At 38.4% G+C, this 26,418-nt stretch overlaps 2 protein-coding genes across 4 annotated transcripts in view; one reads left to right on the top strand and one right to left on the bottom strand.

Annotated features, from left to right (window-relative positions):
* C15H7orf50 (chromosome 15 C7orf50 homolog) overlaps positions 1-26,418 on the top strand; it is a 128,176-nt gene that overhangs the window by 11,899 nt on the left and 89,859 nt on the right. The gene's annotated exons all lie outside the window — the stretch shown is intronic.
* On the bottom strand, positions 1,743-13,707 carry GPER1 (G protein-coupled estrogen receptor 1). The gene is made up of 4 exons (XM_068699002.1): positions 10,602-13,707; positions 5,815-10,094; positions 5,114-5,260; positions 1,743-3,812 (listed from the first exon to the last, which is right to left on the bottom strand). Exon 4 carries the CDS (start codon positions 3,379-3,381, stop codon positions 2,308-2,310), a length of 1,074 nt encoding a protein of 357 aa, XP_068555103.1. The 5' UTR covers positions 3,382-3,812; positions 5,114-5,260; positions 5,815-10,094; positions 10,602-13,707; the 3' UTR covers positions 1,743-2,307.

Genomic DNA, 26,418 nt, shown 5'->3' with positions numbered 1-26,418 from the left:
GCTTTTTCTGTGGTATAAGGACATCCCTGAATATGATCATGCAGAAAAATTTCATAACATGTGCAAGCAGGCATTTATTATTACTATCTGTTTGTGATAAATTTCTGAGCAAAGAGACGTTCGTGACTTGTTACCTGCAGTGGTGTTAAAAGGGCTTCCAGCTTGATGAAAAAATATTCCTATATTGGAAAGGTGGAGGAGGGATAAGTTTACTCCTAGAAAACCCAAATGAGCAACAACTACAGTTGGGAAATTGTATTGCTGTAACCCCAAATAAGTTGCTTTATTCATGACAAGTAAGATCACACAACCCCAATATATCTGCATGCTCAGATGGTGCATTTTACTTCATGGAATTCAGCTGCTGAAAGAATTATCAGCTCATTTAGTTCTGTGTTGTCTGAAATAGCCATCTTTCCAAGGTGTAACTGATGTACACTGGCAGTCAATAGGACATGGAGAATCGTGGCTAATTCCAGACAAGAAAATAATTAGGGAAACGGGCTACGTGTAATGCTGCAGGATAGTTTGAGACTTTTTGGTATGTCTTGTTTAGCAACTTGGTCTATGCAGAGGAGGCATGGCAGTTCTTGCACCTTTCTGGAGAGAAATTATATTTAGTGTTCTGCAGGAAAGATGGGACTGAATGAAACTTTTCCTTGGGTCACGGTTAACAGTCACTTGGAAATAATCAGCAGTTGCAGCAAACTCCACCCTGCAGTTCCTGTTTTTGTTTCGGGAATGTGCAGCTATCCATTTCAAATTCAGCCATCATCATGGGGCCTCTGATTATAGGTCAAGTCTTTTGTGGCTAAACTTCCACTAAGAAACTTAAGTATTTCATGAGAGCTGAGGGCAATCATTGTTCTTACTGCTTTCTTTACTGCTTAGAGCTCTACTAGTTGCTTTAAGCGTCTATATTTTAGAAATCCTCTAAAAATCTTTTTTTTTTTTTTTGTGCTAATTGGTTCATATATGAACCAATATATTAAAAAATTGGGTAAAATACCTTATTCTGCAGTGTTCTGGTGCTTTACTCAGTGAATTAGTTTGTGTATTTCTGAGATGCAGCGAACAACGTTTTAATGGTCTTGAGCACCAATCTCTAGGAACTTTATAGCCTCCTCTGAACAAGTTCAGTAGTAACCTGTGCTAAACCTCCTCCAGATTCAAAACCCAGTTATCTCCTGACAGAAATCAGAAGCTGTTGTTTCCATGTGTATGGTGCTAACATTTGTTTTCTTAGTATGATTTGTCTTCAGATGAACAAAGCAACCGACATGCACCTTAAAATCCTGAAAGACCGGTGGTTTCTGGAGGTGGGATGGACAGAGTGCAGGTCTGATGACAGCTAATCATGTTTCCCTTTACAGAAAGTTCTTATTTAAAAAAAAAAAAAGATTTTGTCACTTTCATAAGCAATCCCTAAGTCTTTTTTAGAAAGTGCCTTTTTTAAAGCCACTGGATTCTGTTCTGGCCATCAAAATAGGCCTGCAAAGTGTAAACAGATCTCACGCAACTTTCATTTAAATCTGAATGTGAATGAGCAATCATGTGCACTTGCATTTTTGACAAAAAGCCCAGTAATATCTGTCCTGGGAAAGACTGTCTTGGGCAATCCTTAAAAGAATGAAGCATTATGTTTTGCTTCTATTAAGTTCCTTGAGATGAACAGCCTAGTTACAGATGATTTCAGGTTTGATCAAGTACTGATGTAAACAGATTAGATTTGAGACGAAAACTCATCACCATTCTAGATTATATTAAGATTTTAAAAAGTTAATTGTGGAAGACGTGCTGGAATACAATGATGATAATACTATATAGTTCTGGAAAGCAAAGTCATTTAACTTAACATATTTGGATGAAAAATAATTGTTTTCTGCATCTCCATATCAATATGTTGCAATGATTTTTTTTCTCCACTGTTATGGCAGCTCCATTATTTAAGTGGAAGTACCTTATCTACACCAGCAAAATAGCATCTCTGATAATCAAGTTAAATCTAGAGTCTTCCTAGCTTGATAAAATTTTCTTCTATATTATCAGTCATACACGTTTAATATAAAATAAAGCTCCTTCAGTGCTCAGCTTTTAATAATCCTGTTCATAATTAAATATAAATCTGCCTGAAACATTCTTCTACTTTAAAGTTATATTCAAAATGTTTTTATGACAAACCTTCAATACTCAGCAGAGCGATATAATACATACGCACACAGGCGCACTTTTTTCTGTTAGTAGCAAGCATCTTGTTCACTATTTGCACAACTTCATAGTTGTATGTTTTCTACAACCACTGCTAAATCAAACCTCCGATTGCTCGTTACTGTCAGGAATGACAGACGTTAAGGCAGCCTGACAAAAGCGATGCAGCGTTGACATTTTGGTTTTCTGTTCAATGTACAGTCGCAGTTTGTCTCTGAAGGTTTCCCCTAGAAAACTGTAAATTAAGGGGTTCAAACAGCTATTAGAAAAAGCTGCTAGGTTCACAATATGTCCTGTTAAGGGATAATCGTGTCTGAAAGATGGGCTGCTCGAAGAGACAGGCTCGCTTTTCTTCTGGAGAAGCTGAACACTAATGAAGACGTTTTCAGGTAGCCAGCAGATAAAGAAAACCAAGACGACAACGAAAATCATCCGAAGAGCCTTTTGTCGCCGCAGACGAAGACTCCTGTGCTTGTGTGCTTTTATAAGAACTCGGACAATTAATGAGTAACAAAGACCGATGATCACAAAGGGGATAATAAACCCCAAGGTTATTTCTAGCCACTGGATTTCTTTTACATCTGCAAAACAAAAATGGACCTCTCCGGTGTGTTGTAAGTGCACAGCTGTAAACGGAACTAGTGCTGCCGAAATAGACGCCATCCATATGAGACCACAGCTTAATCTAGCGTGTTGCATAGTGCGAAATATGTTGGACCTCATTACTTTTGCCAGTGCTATGTATCTGTCAAAACTCATCCATGTCAGAAAGAAAATGCTGCTATACATGTTGATCTGAAGGAACAAAGACATAAAGGTACATATAATAGTGATATCGTAATACTTTTCATCAAGATTAAAAACCTCAATGAGAGAATCAGCGACTAAAATGAGATCAGCTACTGCAAGGTTTATAAAGTAAAGGTCTGGAATAGTCATTTTTTCACGAAAGCTTATGTTCACAACCAGTATCAGAATGTTTCCTACAAAACCAATAGGAAAAAGGAATATTGTGTAAAGACACGATAAGAAAAGACCAATAACATATTGTTGGTGTTCTGATTTATCAGCTAATCTGGAAGATAGGCTTTCATTACACAAATGCGATCCGTTTAGGTTAAAAGTTGTACTGTTGCATATAACAGGTGATAGCGAGGCAGAGTAAGTTTCCATGTTTAAAGTATCTGTGCAAAAGATAACAGTACTCACAGTTTGGTAGTAATGCCCCAAAAATCGGATTTTTTGATGTTTTCAAAGAAGTTCATTGTAAGCATTTTGATTGGAATGGAAAAAGAAACACTTTTGTATAGGAAATTAAAGTTCTTGAGAAGCCAAATTAATTATACTTGAAATTGACTGAAATGTGACAGTACAAAAAGTAAATTTCTTAATTTTGTTTTTACAGGCCACTATATACATTGCAAATGAGAGAGCTTGCCATTCCTATATGCCTTAAGATCATGTAGGGAATCTTTTTACCATAATGGTACTTGGATCTCTTTAAAAAAGGCTTTTCACCAACAGTGTTCCTTCACGCAGGGTAGAAGATAGTAGAATATTAGCTCCATTTGTTTTCTGTTAATAATCAATGAACATCCTTGGACCTGCAATTTGTAAATGGAAAACCATTAATCTAATACTCCAGCATTCTACTATGCACCATATGTTTTTTTCTAGCTTACGCAGCTGAGGTTGTAGGAAACATGTTCAAATATATATACAAAGGTTCAGTTAAAAAGATTAAAAGCTGTTTGAGATGTTACTATATTGTGAGGTAGGTCTGTAAATTTGGCGAACGTTTTAGGGATTCAGTACTGGAATATGTAGAAATACAGAAAATCAGATGAGTGAGTTTGGCCTAATAAAGACAGACTATCTAAAGTTTATACAGTGTGTGTATATGTAGTGTGTGTGTGTGTATTCATTTCATCAGCAGCTAGTAAGCTTATTAAGTAGCAGAGTCTGTGGCTGAGAAAGCAGCGGAGACGAAGAGCAGTTGGTTTCCTCTGCTTTCAGTGGGAAGGCAAAGGCAAACTTCAGAAACAAAGGTACTATAAGCAGCATATTGATTTACACCCATAGTATTAAACTCAATTTGCTTCTCTTTGCAATTAATTATGCTGCACTGATTGCTGGAAAGGGAAGGAAAACATCGGTAATCCCATTTGTTTACTTATAAACACTGAATGCTTTGGGCTTGAAGCATTGCTAGAAGTTTATTTAAAAAATATCTCAAACAGAACAGCGAGAAAATGATAACCCAGGATATTTTGTGTTAAATTTTTCATATTGATGTAATCTTCATTTTACTACCAAAACCTTCATTTTAATTGCACTAAACTATATTTAATTGTTTATTAGTAAAATCAATGCATATTTCCACCTTTTAATAATTTAAAATACTGCGGATGCACAGTCTGGGGGAGAAGAAGGAGCAGACCACCAATGGAGTTAGGAGTATGAGAGTATTTGTAGTCAGAAATGCAGGTCTGAGCTTGCTGAAACATGTTCAAGTTGTCGGAAATAGCTACTTAAAAGAAATCTGTGTAGTCCCAATGCTTTTATTTCATAGTGCAATAGCAACACTTACAGAGCACTTATGCCTATGTTTGGAAGTATTTTCATGAGGTGAATCTTTATGCTAAAATATCCGTATGAAGTGACATGAATTTGAAGGTTTGGTGTTTGAGGCAGCTATCAGCCAGACACGAACCCCTGCCTTTTACGTAACATCCTTTGATTTTTCAGGAAGGCAGTAAAATGCTTTAAATACAACAAAGGCTAATTACGAATCTGAGCAATTGATTTTAAAAGGCAGGTCTGTGGTTAGGTTTTAGTTCCAACTGAAAGCCCACCAAACAATTGCAAAATTACAGGTAACCACGCACTAAACACTCCAATTTACCTTAATTCCATTTTTCCAGAGCTGATTTTCCTCCGGACAGCAGAAGGCTGGTTCTTGCTCAGCTTCACGCTTAATGCATGTGTCAACTTGGCCGGCCGTGGCAGGGAAAACTTGCCTTTAGGTGTGCAGAGCTGCAATGAATGCCACCTGTTGACAATTCAGTAGTAAAAAACAAAAATCATATAAAAGTCTCTTCTGTTTTAAAACGCCTTAAATAAAGGATAGTTTACAACAGCAAAATGCAGATCTTTCTGCATGCCCTTGGCAATAAAACAAGCTTTATAGATTCCCAGGGTTGTTCTAATTTGTGTTCAGTTGAAGTGCTGCTGAACAGCCTCATCAGGCTGGGATTAACCCTGTTTCTGCTGGCTGCTTTTTTACTAGAACCAGTCAAATGGCTTTTGTCTCGGATCTGTCAATTTTATTTTGCCTGATGTTCATTTTACCCCCTGTCTGCCTTCAGTGTTTTTTCAAGTTACGCCGGCCATTCAAACCTGCAGCTCAGCTGAACAATAATTAAGAGATTTATTTTCAAATCACAACGAAGCATGTTTTATATGCTTATAAAGCAGCAATTACTGATAGGCAAGGTATTTTTAAAAGCCCCTGGATAGTCTAAAGAGAAATATTAGATTAAGAGAGATCTGGGAGCTGAGAAGGGTCATTTGCTGAACCGACAGTATAAATCTCGGTTTTCCTACCTTGAAGGTGATCCCATTTGCCTGTTCGTATTTAAATTTTCAGGTACACATCTTTGTCGCTTCTTAGGATTGTTCAGTTCCAAGTCACATGGATAAAAGAAGCTTATTTTGCAGAGAATGTGGAGCCTCAGTCTTGCATAAAACCACCAGTGTTGCAGGTGGAGTTGTGTATTTCATCTGTAGGGGAAAAGAAGTGCTTGACATTTCCCGAAACACCACCTACTGGTGGCTAGAGTTCTTAAAATGGAAAGCAAATTCATTTCTCTCACGAAAGAGCAATATTTTGTATGCCTGAATTTATTTTTTATGATTATATTTATCTGGTAGCTTAATGTTAAGTGCCATTAATGCTGTGCTTCAGTGCAGTATTCTGCTACTGGAAAAAGATGAATGGGATCTCAGCAATTCAGATTTCAGGAAACCGATGTTACAGTTTCGGCAGTGTGGAGTAAACAATTAGTGTGCCCTTATAATGGATGCATTAAATCTGTTACCATGGTCAAACACTTTAGGTTACAAAAGATCTCATCCATAGAAGAGCGAAGAAAAAGTTCTCACCCAAGTGGCTGTGGGAAAAGAGGGTACTTTGCCTCCTGGTGCCATTGAGCCATGCTTTATTTGCTGGTTTTCTTGCAATGTGTTGTCCACAGGAGTTTTGACAGTGTTGCTGAAAGTGCTTCTGAAGGTGTTTGGACACGATGATGCTTCATGAGTAGTTTGGGAGTAAATCTTACTAACTTAAAAGAAAGTTTGTGCAAATCAGTGCTGGTAAAGATTTCCTGCATAGACTTGGAGTGTCAGTGGATGGCTTTCTGGAGTCTTTCTAAACAGGATAACACAGACAGAGGGCCTCAAGTGTTTTGGTTTGAGAAGTGTACAAACATCATTGGGTTATGGGACTGCAATAACTGTAATGTTAGAAAATCTTGTGATACCAGCTTTGATGGTCTATTTTTTTCTGTCTTTTGAATTTGTCTTCTATAAGAAGAGAGATATAAAGAGTCTTTATTGTTGTTTGTTGATCATGTGGTTTTGCTCTACTTAATTCTGCCCTTCAGAGCTTTCACTGATCTTGTAAGGGCCAGAAGGATTTTTATTTTTCTTTATGTGTAATATTGGCTTCTGGGTGTTAGTTGCTTGTAATTACAGGGGGGTGGATTTGGTAATCAGCTGCTCTGTCTGTCCTTGTTTTTCGAGCTGTGAGTAGTGGCTGGTTTGCTATGAAAATGTATAATTCTGTTATGAGTGCTAATTTTCTGGTTTGAATTCATGACAAGAAATGTGTCATTTTGCTGTACTTCAAGAATAGGAAGGGAATTTTCATTTGAAAGAGCCCAAAAGTAGCTGTTTTTCCCGCTAATAGAACTATGAAGCATAATATGAGACCAAATCTACTATTACTATATGGTAATTAGTGAGTTGTGTATTTCACTAAATATTTTATGAGACGATCATGTGAATTCTCTGAATTTTGTTTCCTAAAACAGATGACAACATCTCCAGGTTCTTGTTTATGCAGGCAAGTTATTGTTACTGATTAATCCATCTTAATCTCACTGTTCACCACTTCCATATTGAAAAGGGTCATAAAATGCTGAAAACAAATTTTAGCAGCTGCTGAACATTGTACTCTTTTCTTCCCGTCATTTGCTGATATTCTGTGGGACTTCATAATGAATGCCTTCATGATCCATCTTTAGCTGCAGTTGTGACAGCATTAAATATTACAGTTCCGCCTTGTCGTACCTTATCTTGATTGTTGCTGAGAACATGCAATGAAAGCAACTGGTGTGATAGCCTTCATATCACGTCAGAATGCAATAATCCAGCATTTAATTTATTTTTTTTTCCTAGCAGTTTAATTTTAAATCTGTAGTGGTCAACTTCCCCAACACTATATGCCTCAATAAACACTATAGGGTGTTTAAGGAACAGTAGTGTAATCAGCAGAGATGTACATAGGTGTACCAAAATGCTTAAAATGGGGTATCATGTAAGATACTCTACATAATTTAGCAATCTTCAACATATGGGCTGACTGCTGTGTTGAAAAAAGAGCAGGACAGCTGAGGAAGAAGGAAGGAGGTGAGCATAGGAAGAACAACGTCAGATGTCCAGCACATCATACCTCTTGACCCTGGTTACACGGTAGCCCTCCAGCAGGGTGGTAAGTAAGTAGGATTAGGCCTGTAGGATTTAAGAGGTGTTAAATTCTGCCAGAGGTGTGGAAGAGCACGAATTGGACTGAAACTGTTGATTCCAGGAGAGACTAGATCAGAGCCGGGATGTAGAAAGCTGGAAAAAAAGTAAGGTACTGTATAGCATCAAAGAGGAAAGAGGTATGATTTAAAATTATGTTGGAGAGCTTTACAGTGTAAGGCAACTGTGTGCAGAAGAAATAAGATCGGTATCAGTATTTCTGCTGAAATTATCTCCAGAGGACATATGGATGCAGTTGTAATGTTCTTGAAGTTGTACAAGTGGATTGATCTCCACCTCCAAAAATCTCTCTCATCTTTCTGCTAGCATGGATACCAGCTCTGACCTTTCTCAGCTACTGAATGACGTCTTCTGCCTGGGCCTGTTACCCTCTTCTAGAGCACTCTGGTATTTTATCCCAGCCACTCTCAGTAACTCCCCCTTTCTTACAAATAATCAAGCTTAGCTTGAGTTGGAACAAGTAATTGTGTTCTATGCCTGCAGAAAACCTTGGATAGGGTGTATTTTTTTTTTGTCTTTTCCGTTGCCAGTAATTCTGAGAATGTGTTTTTCTTACTAAAAATAATTTTTAAAAGTTCAGCCTTTTCTTTGCAGGGACACCACCTGTACCCATTCAAACTATTCTGGTAAAACCTTCTTATTTCTCTTAAAGTGTATATTGCAAAATGCTTTGGGGGTGGGAGAGGCACTCAAATTTTATGAAATTGGACCACAAAGCATTGTAAAGTGAAGGACTTTCATCATAGGTCTTCAGTCTCTGTCCAGATGTGATAAATAAAACTGAGAAAGCAGCAATCCTTTCTGACTCCGGTAGTTGAGTCTGGCAGTCCCTTGCTGGACACTTCACCTCTCTAGTTGCCCAGATGAAAGGGTCGCTGCAGTTGCCACTAGCTGCTCCAAGATGAGAGAATAAGAATTACAGTGCCAAGGAAGCAAAACATACTATTTCATAACAGTTATTTAGTGAATCAATTTGTTGTGCAACATATATAGTATAAATATTGTATACTGTATTTGTTTTGGATAATTTTCTTGAGTTTTAACTCTACTCCAAATCTGTAACTACCCCAAAATCAAGCTAAATAATGCTGCAGCCCTTTCCAGGTCTGTAAGTTTGAAATTTGAATGCTTCTGAGGCTAGACTTAATAACACGCATAGGGGTATAGCAGATAAAGTTATGATTCAAGTGCAAATCCAGTCTCTCTTCAGATCAGATGTTGTTTTGCAATGGGATCAGATCAGATTTGAGCCAGCTGGTTCAGCAAAGATGAGTCTTTAGTCTCTACATGTTCCTTTCCAAAACTCATTACCAATTCAGAAATTCAGTGCTTAAATTTCAGCAGTCTGCTCATTTCTCTTATTTTTCTGAACGGAAGGTGTTTTTTTTTCATATGAGTCCATCTTAGATACAAATGTTACTGGTACAGAAATAAAATACTCTTATTTGAATTTTCCGGTATATGGCATTAGTTAATTTTGACAGCATGCCTGTAAAAAACACATGCTCTATTTCTTCCAGAACATACTGGTCAAAGCTAGGTGAAGCCTGGAAGAAATTGGTCAACAAAGTTGTTGCTGGTATAGATAGAAAGAAATTTGAGTGGTCAGATCTTATTTTGTTCTTAGAAAATACATTTCAACTTACTAATAATTTAAAAATAATTACTTTTAATCTTACTCAAAGCTGCTCTTCTACCTCAAATTTGACCATTTTATAAAGCTTTTTTGGGATTCCTTCTGTTCCTTTCCTATTGCATGTAGAGGTGTCTGCCCTCGTATTCTTGCTGAATCAAAGTCAGTCTTCTCTAGGACTACGTGTTCATTGTCCTGAATTTTAATGGGAATTGTGTAAGTTTATCGAGAATTATAGCAATACAGAAATGTTTGTAAAATCAGGTATTCATAACAGTTTGGATTATTGTTACACTTGTCCACCTCTTCTCTCCTGATTACCTTTGTTTTCTCCTATTAAGTTGGTCTTTTCATTGTATGAAGAGATTTTTTTATGACACTATAACCCACCATCCAGAAAGGACTCTGTTTGTCTCCATGACAGGAGCTGTGGATAGGAAAGAGACCAGAGAGCATTGGTTCACATTGTGCAAGAAGCTACACCCAGCATCACTCACAGATTTACAGCATAATTCATTGACAAGACATCATCATTCCCAAGCCTTAGATCTGACAGTAGGTCCCTACAGCTTTCATTTCTCTGAGACCTTTGGTATGGTTCTGGTTCAGCTCTATACCGTACTGGAGTTTCATCATGTGTGCTGCCCGTGCTGAACCTTCAGGCTCCTACAGGTGCATTGTTGGGATTTGCTTACTGTTAGACCAGTTTCCAGGTCCCAGCCAATGTTATCTAACAAGGTCATACTTATTTTCAAACTTCACTTTCAGGCACCTTTAACAGTAACTCAGGACTCGGATACAATACGATATTTATTCTTTCATCCTCAAATATAAAATATATGGAAGCATTGAATAAAGTAGAATCCTTTGTGCATAATTCACATGCTAGAAAATAGCCTACTTAGCCATGAACTGATATTTTCCATCAGCTTACATCTTTTGACATGCTCTGTCACTCAGTCTGTGGGCTTTCTTTGCTGACGTGCTGCTCTAACAACTCCTCTCTTCAAACTTCTTTTGGCAGGGCTGGTGTTTGGTCCATGTTGTTTCATCTCCCTCTTCTCAGGTGCAAAATGAAACCTCTGATGTCAGCTGAGAAGTCCTTGCACATCTATGAAGTTGACTCTTGAAGAGATGGTTCTGATCTACGCATTTCCTTTTCAACCAGGTTCTAATAATGGTCTAATACGGAGTGTTCCTTAGTTATCCATCTGTTTGTGCTGGCAGCAGAACAAAATTGAACAGGAAAACAGACTGACAATGCAGTGCAGACATTTCACCAGTTGATACGTACATCTTGCAGAAACACTGGTCCTTATGGTCATAGTGAGACTATTGCCCTCTGTTTTCCTGTGATAGTCACCATCTATAAATTTCTGGACTTGAATATCTAAAACTAATTCCATATATATACCTTATCATTATGGGGTAAAATGTCCTTTAGTCTTCCATTTACCCACCTGGCTGTTTTACAGGTGTTCCTCTTTGTAGACCATGGCCCACTGGTCTCTTATCTCAGACAACCCATGCCAATTTGCACCAACTGCACACAAATCTGGACCCCATCAAGAAGGCTTTCCAAAGCACACAATTGCTATAAAATCTCTCATTTCCTTTAGCATCCACATGACGTGCTTAATCAAGTATATTCTTGTCCTCTTGAATGCTATACAAAGGTATGCATTTTAAGCACCAGTGTTTTTTTTCTTTAGAAAAAAAAATCACCAAAAAAACACCTTCAGGTCCCTTGAGCCTTGTTCAATACATCACTGTGCTTTTTTTTTTTTAAGACTTGCAATCCAAGTCTACATCTGTATCCAAGATCTAGCACAATTTTGTGCCTTCCCTGTCATTTCTGTTCTCTCCTCCATGAAAGGAAAAGCTGAAACTGAAGCCAAATATCTAAGGTGGCTCCTGGCCAATTTGTCACAAACAACATGCTCAAAGCCACCATTTAAAACTTTGCACCTAAGTCTCAGCCTGCACTGGCGACTACTTATGGAGGGCTACATCTGAATTCCAAAACTGCAGCAGCTGTTTCATTCTCTGATTTGGATTTTTTTTCACCACTTTGCACCATTGACCTGTAAATTCTCATGTAGATGTATAATGTTCCTATCCTGTCTCCATCAGAGCCTTGATTTGTGTCTAGATCTGGGGTTCTGGTTTTGTTTGCCTTTTTAAAAGCAGTTCTGCTGTTCTGGGCCTGGCTTTTCTCATTTTTTAGTTAGGATATTATTGAATGTGACTCTTCAAGGCATGGGACCTTACACTTCTGAATGAACTCATCAAGAGTGGCTTAAATCAATAATTGCTTAAAGTCTTTATGCAAAGTTGAAGCTGAGCATACTTCAACAAAAAGCTTTCATTCTTGCACAAAGTTTTAATTAGCCATCCTGTCGATCTTTCCAGTTCAGTGCCTCAGAAAAGACCCGAAGCTTTTCTTTATGGACTAGCGTTTCCATTAATTTGAGCGTGGGGTTTTTTGGCACAATAATTCAGATAAAAACCTTCAGGGTTTCAACAAACATAGAAGAGGAAAATGGAAAAAATGAAGGAATGCTCGATCTTGTGTATGGATGTGTATATATCCCAAGCAAGCAGTGATATTTACAGTATCGCAAACTATTTCAGGATTATAATGGGCTCAAACCATACTTCCCTGGTGTTGCTACTGGAACTAACCGGCGTTAAAAAATATGATTAGTTTGTAGGGCAAGAAATCCCAGTCCAAGGAGGAAGCACACCTGAGAAAATGTTTTGGCTGCAGATTTTTACCTTTGTTCAAAGTTGCCTTTGGTTATGTTTTTGTTTGCATCTTTATCAAGGCATCAGTGCTATTACAAAAGCAGACTTGTATGGCAACAGTACTTTTCCTTCTGTTCACCTTTGAAGTAACACTTGCAGAATATAGGAGATTAAAAAACATTTATGGACAAAAAACCCCACAACTATCCCTACATGCCTTCTCAGAGATAACTGCAAATACTAGGCTGAAGATATTTTTCCTGTGATGCTGCTAGCTATAAGATAGTTCAAGTTCAGGGTCTAAAGAAGGACACAGTTTTCCTTCATGAAGAAGAAGGAAAAAAGTAGATTGACAGTTCTTAGAACAGCAACTATTACTGAGATGTTCTTTCAGGGGTTGTAGGCTACTGGTATTTCAAGGTGATTGTGGGTGGTATTTCTCCTTCGGCAGTTGTGTATGACTTGAAGTATTCTCTCCTTACATGGTTTGTGAAAACAAAGTATAAATACCAAAGTAGCACAGCTCTCGGAGAACAATACTATTTCTGCAATATTCATCATGAGCTCATTCGTTGGAGTTCCAATGCTCTTCTGTAATTTTAATGTTGTCCTGAAGAGAATCATAACGTTATAAAATAGATGGCATATAAATATTGTTATGCTTATAATGAACACAGCGGTGTATGTACGAATGTGCTGCCATAAGTCTTCAGCTTCAGCAGGTGCTTTTTTAGCAAAAAGGACGATAAAGGAGAGTATCTGAAGAAATGCTGGGATTCCAAATCCAAAGGTGAATTTAATGATCTCATACTCAGGCCGTGCAAATAATGGATCAGACTGGCACTCTGTTTCCACGTGGTAGTTATCTGTGCCAACCAGTACTGCTTCGGTCAGTGACAAACAGAAGGCGTATATAAGTACGAATGCTACACACGATACGGGATTTTGGGTTGCTTTGCAGAGAGCAGTCATTGGCAGAAATCTCTTGAGTAATAGTATGAGAAGTATGAAAAGCAGAACATACTGAGAATTGAAATAACTGAAGTTGAAAAAAAAGGACAGGACGCTACATGCAAGGCGGGTTGCTTTTAAGTAGTCAGGTCTAGGAATGACTGTAAGTGATAAAAAAATCATTATGATATTGCTGATGGTGAAGTGCAGAAGCAGTAAGTCTAATTGTTCCATGCTTTTGTGTTGTAAATAATTCTTTATGAAAACAATCAAAATGCATATGCCAGCTGTTAATCCCGTGGGCACAAAAAAGGCGATGTAGCAGTGCATGAGTCTGGAAATGATGTTCTGAGATGCTATGAACGCTTCGATTTCTTCTGGGGAGGTGGAAGCAAAGTTCTTGCTTGGGTAGCTGAGCCACGTCATGTTGTGAGAAGCCATCCCTCCTGCTGTCCCCTGCTTGCCTCCGTGTAACCGAGTTTGGAACTGAAATGGAAAGGAAGGAGAAACAGGTTTTAAAGTACAGCTTGTGTTGTCTCTGATTTGTTGCGTCAAATACCTTGTGTGGTCAGGAGGGTTTATTCAGAATAAATGCAGTGCTTTTTTTGAGGGGGGTGAAACCAGATCCTTAGGTTCATCTCAACATGCATGGCATTTCTAGCCAGAGAAATCTGGCAGTTAGTTTTCCATCTGGCTCCTGCCCTCAGCACCACCCTCTCCATCATCTCCATTCGGCGCAGACAGGACTTGGGTTAGCTCCGTGCAAATGGGGCCAGCCCTACAGCCTTACTCAGTTTTACTTTTGTTTCCTTTCTGTTACAGGAAAAAAAAAAAAGCCTTTCACAACTGCAGTCTGTTGTACTGAGCAGCCCATGTAAAATTAATGTGGATGTTTAAGGACTGTGATGAAGTAACAGTGCTTTCATACAGAAATGTCTCTATGCATTAATAATGCTATCATTTTAGATGGAGCTGTTGCATAAAACTGCAGAAAAATATTTTCTGCACACTCCGATTTGAGAAAATGATTGCTGGTGCATTATAAGCCTCTTGATAAAGTTTTGGCAAGGCACATTTTTTAGAACTGAGTTATAAATGCCTGAAAATAGGGAATTTTAAGAGTAACAGGGGTACACTCCTAGCTGTAATGACTCAAAGATACATTGATATAATAATTCTGCTACCACATAAATGTTTGGAGGATCCCTTTTTAAGACAAAAAGCCTTGCAGGAAAACATTATGTATACTCAACAAAAACTAAGTGTAATAAATACGTGTATATAAATTTCCTATACCACCTACATGCACAATTGACACGCTTTCTATAAGAAATTTCCATGCAGCTTGTACTGGTGGATTCAGAAAATAATGTTTTTTTCTTCTTATTATTTTTTTCAGTTATAAAGGAGAAATATTTTTAAACATGACGTAGTGAACTGACTATTCCTAAGGAGTTTTGAGTATCTGATTAAGCACGTTTCTTAGTACTGAAAAAAATCACACATGCACACTTTTACAGTGTAGAATATTGTTTTCTGGGAGAAAAGAAACAAGTGCTTTATTTGGAAGGATTTGAATTTTGTGTTAAAGTTGAGTGCCTTTACTTTGTTCTGTTGCATGCAAAGCTGGTCTGTACAAGCACTGTGTGTAGAAAGTGAATCTGGCAGAGAGGACTGGAGTTCTCCTTATAGGAGTTTCTATTGTGTCACGTTAATAACAAGAATTATATACTTGGTTGTACATAATGCACTTTTCCATAAAGGGATTCCAGTGATGTTAACTCTTAATGTGGAAGTAACTTTAAATTGGTAAAAGTTCATAGAGATACACGAATGTTTTTAAGCAGTGTTCATTATAGATAAGTCGGGGTCTTAATACTGCTTGACAGTTCATTTATGGCTGTTACCTCTGACACTACTTCATATTTCTAATCTCTCCTCAAAATTGGAATTCTAATACTGGTTTTAATTAGAAAAGCTGACTTATCAAAGTGACTTTGATTAAGTGTATATATATAGTCTCATATAATTATTTCATTCACATAAAACCACGGGGTTGTTTTGATTTAGCAGCATTCTTTTTCCCTTTTTAAGGACAGAGTTTTTCCTTTCCAGAGGAGGCTATTTCTGGGGAGGTTCCACTGTAGGAAGAAGCACTGATGATCACAGAGAAGTTTTGTTACAGGTCTGCTCACAGCAAGGGAAAAGTTGGCTGGGCAGAGCCTGGCTGCGGTCTGAACTCTCTGCTTGGGTGCACCAAGTAGGAAAGCATCGGTAGGCCAAACTAGTACAAGTCTCTGAAGCAAACACTAATAATTAGAGTCAGTATAGGTTTGAACTTTAAAAATAGATTGTTAAATACAAATAGTCTTGAGAAAAATGGGGTGAAAATCTTCTCAAAGATGCTAGGTTTGGGGAGGACGTATGGCTTGTTAGTTGAGGAAATGTATCGTAAATACTTGCGTTAGAGCTTTTGTTCCTGTTGAGGTTATTTTCACTATGGGCCACTAAGAAAGCATCGTGTTTGTATTAACATGCTCAAACTGAAGAGAGAGGACGACTTAAAAAAAAAAAAACACAACAAACCACAAAACCTCACAAATCTAGTCAGTTGATTGGCTCCTCGGTGTTCCCTTGTGCTGGTGATTTTCCCTTTCGAAATTTTAATTCCAGAGTATCTCTTTTTGAAATAAAACTGACTAGTCTGAATTACACTTAATTTTAGGTGGTAGTTTAAGAAGTTCAGAAAGATTTGGATTGTGTCTGTGTAGAGTTAGATGCAAAGATTTTGTTTGGTGAACCATGAAATACTGAAGTGCTGGGGAAAACATTCAGAAAATGTCTTGTTAATCAAGTAGCTGCAATGCTGTCTTACTCCCCTTTGGCTCGTGGCTGTGCTTTTTATGCCGATATGCATAAAAGTGGTCGACTGTGCTACTCGGTCAGCTGCAGCTAGGCCTGCTTCTCCTGGCCTCCACTGCTGCTCTGATTTCTCTTTAATTCCTGGAAATCTAAAGACTGTGACCTTCCAGCTTCTACAATTCATCTCTTAAATGCTGAACAGAAATCTCGTGAGTGAAGCAAACAGTGTAAGTTGAAGTTTAACCTTCTGTTGGAAGAGATCTGAGGCCTAGTGCACTTCTCAGCTTTGCAGAGGATGTGGCACCTCCTGAGCACCTGCAGCAAGCTTCTCACTGCTAGCAGAGGTCAGCAGCCCACGCAGTGGTTTCAGGAGGTTAAAGCATATTTACATTTTGAGAAGCTCTTCTCAAAGATTGGCTCCAGGGTTACTTTCTAGGCCCGTTAACCCTTTTGCAGAACTGAACGTTTCCGTTTGTTTAGTCCTGGCTCTGTGGAGGTTTCCATTATCTTCTCAACAGCTCTCACCCCATGGGCCAACTCAGTACACTCAGCACAGGATCTCAGACTGTGCTCAGTCAGTATCATTCAACTTTTAGAGTGGCATAATTGCAAAGGAGACAAAGGAAGCGGTTTTAGGTTTCACAGGAAATCATGGGGCCTTGCATCAAATTACAAGAAAAACAAGATGCCAACTTTTGTTTCAATTTGTTCAGGATCTGGCCTTGGTACTGATACTGGCTTCATTTTTGATGGAAGCAAGGTATTTTTTATTTTATTTAGCTACTTTTTGGGTGTTTAAGACAAAGTAAGGACAAATAAACTTCAGACAGCATGTTTCTGTAGTTGCAGCTCACTGGGGGGCAGGTTAAACTAAACCAAAGTAATCCATTCAATTTAGAAGTAAACATTCACCTGGGGGAGAATAACACTGCAATGATGTGTGTATATTTATAAACAATGTAAGTATTAAAATTTTGATAGAAAAAAAAATAATAGGTGCAGTGTTTTAAAGGGAACTTCCAGAATATCACTTCAGGTTTATCTACATTAACAAAGTCATACCAAAGCACGACAAAGCACAACTGGCATCTTTGCGGTGTTGGGTCAGTATGTCCATAATGCTTGCTTGCAGTGAAAAAAAGTGTTTATCATGGTGTTTATTCACTCATCAGTCACTGAGACCAACATCAAACCAGCATGTCAAAGCTCTCATGTACGGAAACTGTGGCAGAACTTGTTTTTTTTTCCTGGTTCTCCTCAGGTTAATTAGTGGGGGAAATCCGCACTACGCTGTTTGCATCATCTTTTCCTGTATTATCTTACTCCAGAAGCCCGTTATCCCTTCTTCACTTCTGCTCCCCCACATTTTAAATTTAATTGTTTTAATGGATAGTAATTTACATGTTGTTAATCCTTCCCTAACTCCACGTGGCCTCACCAGTTACTCTTTGGGTTTTCCCTCTCCCTGGCACAGTTTCCCCACTAATGACTGATCTGCCTTTGTGTCAGCTGTTGTTGACGTGGATGCATTTGATTTTCACTTTCTGAACCACAGCTCGTACATTCTCCTTCACTTCCAACAGATGGAGCTGAGCAAATGAGCACAGCCTTCAGAAGGCAGCTCAAAAATAGCAAGTTGTAAAAAGTCAACTTCTCAGCATTGCGAGGATCTAGTCTGAGGTTTCATTGTTTTGTTGCACACACCCATCCACACCACCCCATCTATTTGATGGTTAATTCTTGCAAATGGAGGGCTTGGTTTCAAGGAAACTCAATGATTTAAAGTCTAGAAATAAGTGTTTCTAAAACAGGAAGTTTCTGCCTGGCAACCCAAACTCTTCCTCTATAAAAAGCTTGGCAGGGCAGCCTCTCTGTGTTCTACCACCAGCCTTTAGAAGGAAAAAATTCTTTCATACACCAATAAAGCAACATATGTAATACTTGTGAAACTTGGCTCTTGGTGGGCATGGGCTGCATCACCCCGTGAAAACAATGCAGCAATTTGGTAGGTGGAGGACTAATACACACACGGATTTGTCCTTCCTAGGTCTGACAAGTTGGGGGGGGGGAGTTGCACTATATGAAAGATTGAAGTCTAAAATATTATATTTATTTTTCTTGTGATGTCACCATGACAAAATTCCTACACTTTGGAAAGTATTTGAGGTTCAGGACTCAAGAAATCCTAATCTCAGCTTCTGAAAACGATCAGTTTCTGAGAAAATGAAAGCTGCTATTTTTACTTTCCCAGAATATAAGTGAGTCAGCAATAACCGAATGTAATCTTCAAAGTAGCATTGCTGACGTGTTTCCTGTCCTATGGAATTCTCGCAGTCTGGCCGGGATTATCCAAAAATGTCCGTCCTTTAAGCGACTACTCTTAGGCAATTGGAGTCTCTGGTCCAGACCACTGAATAGCATTTTATCATCTAGCTGCTGTCAGTTCAGTGGAAGTTCTGTATTTACCCAATAGCAGTCATTAAATTTACTCTATTTAATGCTCAGCTTTATGAGGCTGTTTCCCAGAGACAGCATTTTATATTGTGTGGTTCCAATCTCGCTAAAGAAGCAAATACTAACAACTTTAAATGACAGCCGTAGCATCATAATTTGGTCCTCTCGTGATGAATAAAGCATTGCATATTCAAAGTAAAATAAAGCACTTACCTTTTTAAAAACGTGTTCCCCAGATACAGTTGACTGAGACTCTATGTAAAGACAGACGAAATACAATTACTGTTCGGAGGATACAGCCCTTTTTATTTATGCAGAAAGCAGCATGTATGTATTACAATCACTCCTTCAGCTGCTGTAAATAACGGTGAAAAGTCCAGGCGCTGGCTGACTACAAAAACACACAGTTCTGCAAAGGAAACAGGAACTGGGCTTAAGTCATTCAAACCATACACGTTGCATGCTTAGCAAACCTATGGCTTCATCATGTGACTCTAAAGTTCAAGTTATCCTCTGCAGTGAGAAGTTTTAGAACAGAAAAGTAGTGTTTGTCCCAGCCATTTCTAAGTATGTGAGGCCATCCAGTGGTTTTTTGCCTCTTCACGAGGGAATCCTATGCATGCTGCCCAGCCTTTGCAATTACGTGGTGTTTTTTTAACTGTGCTGTTGTAAGTACGAGACGTCTAGAAAGGAAAAGCTAGTTGAATAAACACCGAGCAAATCCCTTACTAAATGAGACAAAGACTTAACACAGAAGTACTCCATGTCAGAATTAAGATTCCTTATTAAAATTAAGGTGACTTCTATTTTTCCATGGGTTCTGGCTCTTGGAACACTCCCAGTATTGTACACATGCAACAGATTAATTTTCCAGATGCTCTGCAATGACCATGAGGTGTTAAAAGCCAGTATTTTGCATCTGTAGTATGTTTTGGGTCTGGCACAGCATCAATCTTATTAGTGACTTTTCAAAAGTGTTCTTAAAACCTCAGATACAAGTGCATGCAGCCTTGACACCTCAGATACAAGTGCATTTGGAAAGCAGCAGCTGCATCGTTCTTTCTCGTACAAGCACAACCATGGGAAAGCACTTTCTTCTTGTCATCTTTTAATAGTGATCAGTGCTTTCTGTCTTCAAGGTGTTTTACCTGTTGCATTTTAATAAGCTTTATCGATAAACGTGAAAAGAGACCAAATGCTTCAATGAAATAAAATTAAACAAATGTACTTGAGTCTAGATTTCAGATACCAGCATTGCACGTTGCCTGGAGAAAATATGTCAGCACTAGGTCTACATTTCTGCCCAAAGGCTGGCATTACTGCTCAATACACTTCTTGGGAACTAGAGAAACAAGTGCGTGGCAGGTCCCGGGTTGCAGCAGTGGCCCAGAGATGTTTTAGCTTTCAGCTAAAAAGTTCAAGTTTCCAAAACAGCTCTTCAGTGGGGCTCTGTGAAACGTGGTTTCCAAAGAGGTTACAAGTGTTACTCAGAAAACCCCGACTCCCATGTTGGTTTTCGTTTTGATCATTTTAGCATAGTTGTTTGTTAGACTGAGGGGGTTGTTAAATAAAACAAATAAAAAGTAGTTCTTCCAAATTGCTACTGAAAAGCCTGAAGCTGGCTGTGTGGTGTACCTGTTGGGTATATGGCATTTGGGTTTAAGGCGTACCCAAATCCTGGTTCCTTTTGTTGCTATCAGCTTTATACAGTTAACAAGGACAAAGAAAAAATGCATTAAGCATGCAAGTCAGGCAAATATTTTTTTACTGTTGATTTTTCATGAAAGATGCAAATATGAAATGTCACCTTATTCTTTCTAGGACTTGGCTGTGTGGAGAACACACTGAACTATGTAAACAACCAACTTATTGTTCTGGAAATTGCAAGAAAATTTCAGAAAGTATTTGGTCCTCGTCTGGAGGGTACTAAACTGACTTTTTAGGCTCTAGAATGAATCGTGTGCTTATGCTGAGCAGCTTTGGCATCACTTTGTTGCTGCTTTCCACTGAAGTGCTCTGGATGGGCACTTGATCTCCTTTCCAATCTCCTCCTGGATTGATCTCCTCTGCTTGGCTCAATTTTTGGCTGAGGACCTCCAGCGATCAGCTGGGGTTTGTACTTTTGCGGGTTGCACTGGGTGGGTGTACATAAGGATATTTTACTGCACATTTTGGGGTTATTAGTAAAATACAGGAGAACCAACATCTGCACCAAAATTTTCAGGATTATTCAAACTACCCTTCATAAAGGTTTAAATTATTCAGAGTTAATTAGCAGTCAGTGAACAAGAAATAACTCAAGTGAAGATAAGCCTTAGCACATCAGTGTTAAGACTGCATTTCCTGTTTTTCAGTAACTGCTTTTCTGACGAGGCTCACTGTAGTAAAAGAGAAGCTCAGAGTGAGGTTGTCCTCTAGCAAGAAAGAAAAGAAAATAGAATCAGAAAAACAAAAACAGGAAAGTTATTTCTTACACCTCCCATCTTAAAAAAAAATAATGAAGAGAGAGCTTCTATCTTGAAAATTATGTTCACATTTACAAACATTATACTGTAGTAAGTGTTATTACTCAGGTTTATTTAGAGGGAAGAATGCTTATTGTATTTTGAATTGGGAGCAAGTAGCACATTACAATTTCAGGATGTGTGCATAGATTCAGAAAAAACCCGCATTTTACTGGTGAAGGACTGCTGAGAAATACATTCTTCCAAGCTGATGAGATAAAAGGAAAGCTGTAACAGAAACAGAGTTTAGAAAATCAAGGTTTGCCAGGTCCATATTCTTTATTCCTTTTAGACTACACTGATAGGCATCTTAACAACAGAGTGTTTTAGCCGCAGCTCACTGTGCAGTTGTTTTCACAGTTGATGCATTACTAAAGAAAAGCAAGATACTGCTGTTGTAAAATCAGCTGTGTCCTTTCTTAAACAATAGAACAGTTCAGTTTGCTTAAACGATCACAGGGCACGAGTCATGAGAGCAGTGGCAAAACAAAGTAGTGTTTAGCTGTAAAAACTGCAAAACAAACTGGCTATGACAGTATTAAGGGTTGGCCAATAACATTCACAATTCCAAGAGCTACCTGTAGTGTGCTGCTGTTGGCAAAAGTCTTGCTTGGTTTTTGACCCAACTTATTGGTCCTATGGCAAAACGAATGTGTCTGGTACCGGGTGGGCAGTGATCTCATAAAGAAAGCAGATGTGAGCTGCTTTGCTTTTGACCAAAAATTTAGCATTTCTCTTAATTGTCCTGTGTTACTGATGTCTTCCGCAGGATACAGATCCTTGATGGTAGGTTTAATTTGAAGTGGAATCCCTTTCTCTTACGTATGTGTGCCAGATGAGAAACTTACCTGTGTTCTGTAACAGGCACAGTCCAACACTAATGACTTGTGAGACACTGAAACACGGAGGTTTCAGTCTGAGCAACCTCTGGAGTAATGCACATCCCTCCAGCTCAGTGCTATGGAGATGCCAATGTAAGGTACTTTTTGATGTAGGGTTATCAAGGCAAGTTTTCCCCTGTGTAGAGGAGTGTTTTGGAGTACTCAGTGGCTGTCGCTGCCCACTCCCAGTGCTCTCTAATGAAAAGCAACAGGCGTGTTACTGGAATTTCGAATTGAGAAATAGTCAATGTTTATTGCCAGAGATATTTTTCACAAACCACTGTGTATTTCCATCTGATTTTTTCCTCTAGTGTAATTATCTAACAAAAAAATAACTGGTGTGGGATATTAGCCGCAGAGCTTGGGTGGTTAGAGGTGCCTTGCTGTATTCAAAGGCTGAGCTTGCAGGCTGGAAGCTTCTGTGGTGGCATTTTAGCACCTTAGGGTGTCTTGTATCAATGCAGTGACTCAAGATTCCCAGAGAGGGAAAGAAAACAACAAATCACCTATTTTTTCTTTTTTTTTAGAGCATCTATTATACGCCTTTTGTTATATTGATGCCCAGTTGACAGTCACTCTGTATAACTGTACTTGTGAAATGCTTTGCTTTTCATTTGAATGGAAGTTTTGTCTTTTGCTACTTGACAGCAAGCAAATTTGTGTCCTTGATTAAAGGAGTATGGAATTTTGGGCCTTTCAGAAAAAACATCAAAACAAAACACCAAGGGAGCTTGTACGCAAAAGCAGGAATTGATGGTTTGAAAAGTTAATGTAGTTTTGCTTATAGATGAATTTTAGAATCAGTTGGTCTATGTGAATTTGTAAAATTTGATCATTTTGTGGGCTCTGCTTGAACTGTCTGCTTGGATGGGGTTAAAAAAGCACAGGCTGGAGATGTGGATACATAAGCAGTGGTATTAATAATTAGCTATGCCTCAGAGGCTGGTCAATCAACATTTCTTCCTCTTATTCTTGAAAAGCCATGCTCTGTGCTGCATGATTGCTGCCTCAGGATTGCTCACCCATGATTTGCCATTAGTGATTTTATATTGGCTTATCTGGGCATTGTTTGTAATGTAAGCTGTTTTATAAATAGTATTTTATTATTATTACTACACAGTAATGATTCCATTATTCCTTGTTATGGGTAGATCACCTAGGTACCTCACCCGTGAGAGCTCAAAAATTGCTTTATTTCCAAATAATACTCTAAAAAAGGATGGAAAAAACCTTTTTCCTAATGGCAACTTTCATAAAAGAGCTGGGTTCTGTGTAACGCTGCAGGTGCTAGAATGATTATTTAATTGTACATAGGCTGACCTGAAAAAAATCAGAAACTTCTGTATTAATTATGTATGAAATCTATTTCATTGCAAACTAGTGAAACCATAACTTAATTAGAAAGAATTACAATGCTCTGGAGCTGAATGGGAATGGCACTTCCTTTGATCTCCGAGCATCTTGTCAACCACAGTGACTAGTACCAGATGTTTCACAAAAAGTACAAGAAACATATGCTTTTTTTTATAAATATTTCTTTTTTTTGTGAATAATCAGACTTAATAGTCTGGTTAAAAGCCTTCTGTTAGCTTCAAAAGTAAAGTTAACCATTGTTGAAGTTTCTTGCAACAGAATTTTCTCTCATGTACCTCATCCTCACAGCAGCGTTTGTTGTAGAAGCTGTGCTTAATTTTGCCATGACATGTGCTTGCGGACAAAACCAGCTAGTACATATTTGTGTTTAACCAGAAATTGGAACGGATTTTTTTTTTCCAATGATTAACTTAAATCCTTTTAATGGTTTTACAGATCTTACTGCAGTTGTGAGCTGCGAGAGTGTTCTGCTAGTGACCACCAGATGGAGTTTCTAAAACAGTTTTGAGAACCAGATGCCAGGATTAACATCAAAAGTCTTTTAAAGGTTTTTTGGAGATGAGTTAAACAGTTTTGGAAAGTTTACCAATTTAAAGATGAATTTTAGCTTAAATATACAAATGTAGATGCAAAAATTATACCTTTATTTTTTTATAATTAGTAACATACAAGTGATAAGTAGAAAACCTCCTACTGGTATCAGTGGGATTTGTGGTAAAAACACTAAGATAGGGAATTAATTACATGTTTTTGAAGGTTTAGTTCAGACGGAGATGAGAATCTGTCTGTATTTTGATAGCAGAATTACTCCTCCTGTTGGCTCTGGGTATCCTTACAGGTACATTTCCTGCAGCACGGCTCTAATTCTAAACCTGTTCCTCTTCCTGTTGGTCCTCTCTCCAGGCCTCTGAGTTGGGAGTATTTATGCTCTTGCTTATTTATGTCTTCATATAATGCATCATCAACTACTTAATAACTGGAAAGAGGAAAGAGAATGCTTTTTTGTTTTACAAAACTTCTGGTAAAATGCTCTGAGAAGAGTCTGGTATTTAAAAAATCTTTTCCTGTCATGGTTTGTAACAATATAAGAACTGTCCGCTATAGATTATAAGTAGCTTTGCCTATTTTTGTAAATGTACTTAAAAGTGCCAGTTCTTTAGAAGGGAGGAATAAAAGAAAATCACACAGACTTCCCAGGTAAGGAAAAGACTTGGTGGGAAGAAGGTAGAATGACAACACAGATAATAAATCCGCTGCGCTCCTGATGGGAAGAGAATGTATTCAGAATATGTCCAAGTGTTTTGATGTATGATGGAAAGTTAAAGGAAATACAACAGAGGAAACATTTCACACTTCAAATTTGTTGCCATGGCAGTCTGCACAGCTGTTTTTGTACATTTAGGTTGCTTTCGTTTGGAAAAACTCTTGCATGATATAGTTAAGAAATACACAAGGTTTCGCTCACCAAAAGCTGTAAAAATTAATCTTAGAGCATATGTTTCAGATTCATCAGTGTGTTGAGCACCTTACAGCTGCAGAAACTTAGGCAAAAGTCAGTCCTTCTTGAAGTCCTGACTTAGCAGAAGAGCTGAGAGTGGCACTTAGCCAGGCTCTGCCTTTGTTTTCTGTTTCCCAAACTGTGCCACTGCAGTATACAGCTCATGAGAAGGTCTCCAGCCTGGCCACTCTCCTGCTTTTGTTTCTAATGAGCATTGGTAAGTAAGTTTTCAGCTAAGTAGATATCCACAGCACACACACACGCACACAAAAACATCAAACCTTTTTTTTATGTGTTCTTTCCCCTTTTTTGGTACAGGTGTCATATTTTTGTGGTATCCTTGGAGCTTCTCTTCCTATTTGATAGTTCCTGTGACTGTTCCAAACCGTAGTTGTCTTCACCAAAATCTCTCTGCATTGACAGAAAAGGGCTGATTCTGATGCTGTGTTGGTCTGGCAGGCCCTAGTGTAACCCCGTTGACTTGCTTGCTTGTACCCGATCAGCTGAGGTTACTTGCATTTACGTAGTTCATTCACCCTTCTCGAAACTGTAGGCTTGTGAACTTCTCATGGAGCTGCACTCTCATTCAAAACCCTCCCCCTCTGTGTTGTATAAAGGGAGTTCAACTGACCAAGATGTTAAATACAGCCTGTCTCGTTAAGTGTAATGGTTATATCAGAAAGGTCTGAGGAATGAAGCATCAGAAGGTCACTACTCTGCTTAGAGATGTTCTCCAATAAGTGTAATAGAAAATTCTCTTTAAGCCTTTGTGTGGAAGTAAAGACATCTTATCTGATACTAGTCTCTGACTAAGCAATAAAATGTCACACTCCCATTTTGCACGGTTAGCATTTTGATTTATTTTTCACTGAGACAGCACCCAGAAGTAGTGCCTTGGCCTGTTTTTTTCTACAAGGAATGTACCAATAACCATTTAAAGTAGTTTACTTTTACATGTCATCATCTTATGCTTTACAGAAAATTCAAAGGGAACTAATTAATAACTTTGAAAGTACACCCATGAAAATATTTTCATATGTTGTGTTAACTAACTGATCCTTGGTGGCTGGTCTCTGGTTATGTGCAGTAATAAATGTATGACGGAGCATATTACCCTCCTAGAGCTAAGTTTTCTTTGGGGTGTCAGACGTATTGGTGGTTATATTAAGTTCTTCAGGGAACCAATTTCTGCAGGGAGCTGATTTCCAGCATCTCAGTTGTGACAGCAGAGAGAGGAGGAAGCGACAAGGACATGGCCAACGTACGCGTTAGTCACCAGCCCTGTATTTCTGGCACAAATTACTGGCCCATGAGTTGCAGGATTCTTTATGCTGAAAAAAGCTGGGGCGTGTGTGCCATTTTACCTTCATTCACAGCTAACTTCATGCCGATGCATAATTAGATATTAATGATGTAAAAATTATGACCTAGAAAATCTGATAATTTAACATGCCTGGTTTGACATCCAAGTCATGCAGC

The sequence above is a fragment of the Anas acuta genome, chromosome 15 (assembly GCF_963932015.1).
Source record: "Anas acuta chromosome 15, bAnaAcu1.1, whole genome shotgun sequence".
Taxonomy (NCBI): domain Eukaryota; kingdom Metazoa; phylum Chordata; class Aves; order Anseriformes; family Anatidae; genus Anas; species Anas acuta.
The sequence above is the reverse complement of the archived record's forward strand: the minus strand, read 5'-3'. Positions and strand labels throughout refer to the sequence as shown.

Excerpts from the sequence above, each read along its gene's own strand:
- GPER1 (XM_068699002.1), bottom strand. The coding sequence starts at position 3,381 with ATGGAAACTTACTCTGCCTCGCTATCACCTGTTATATGCAACAGTACA.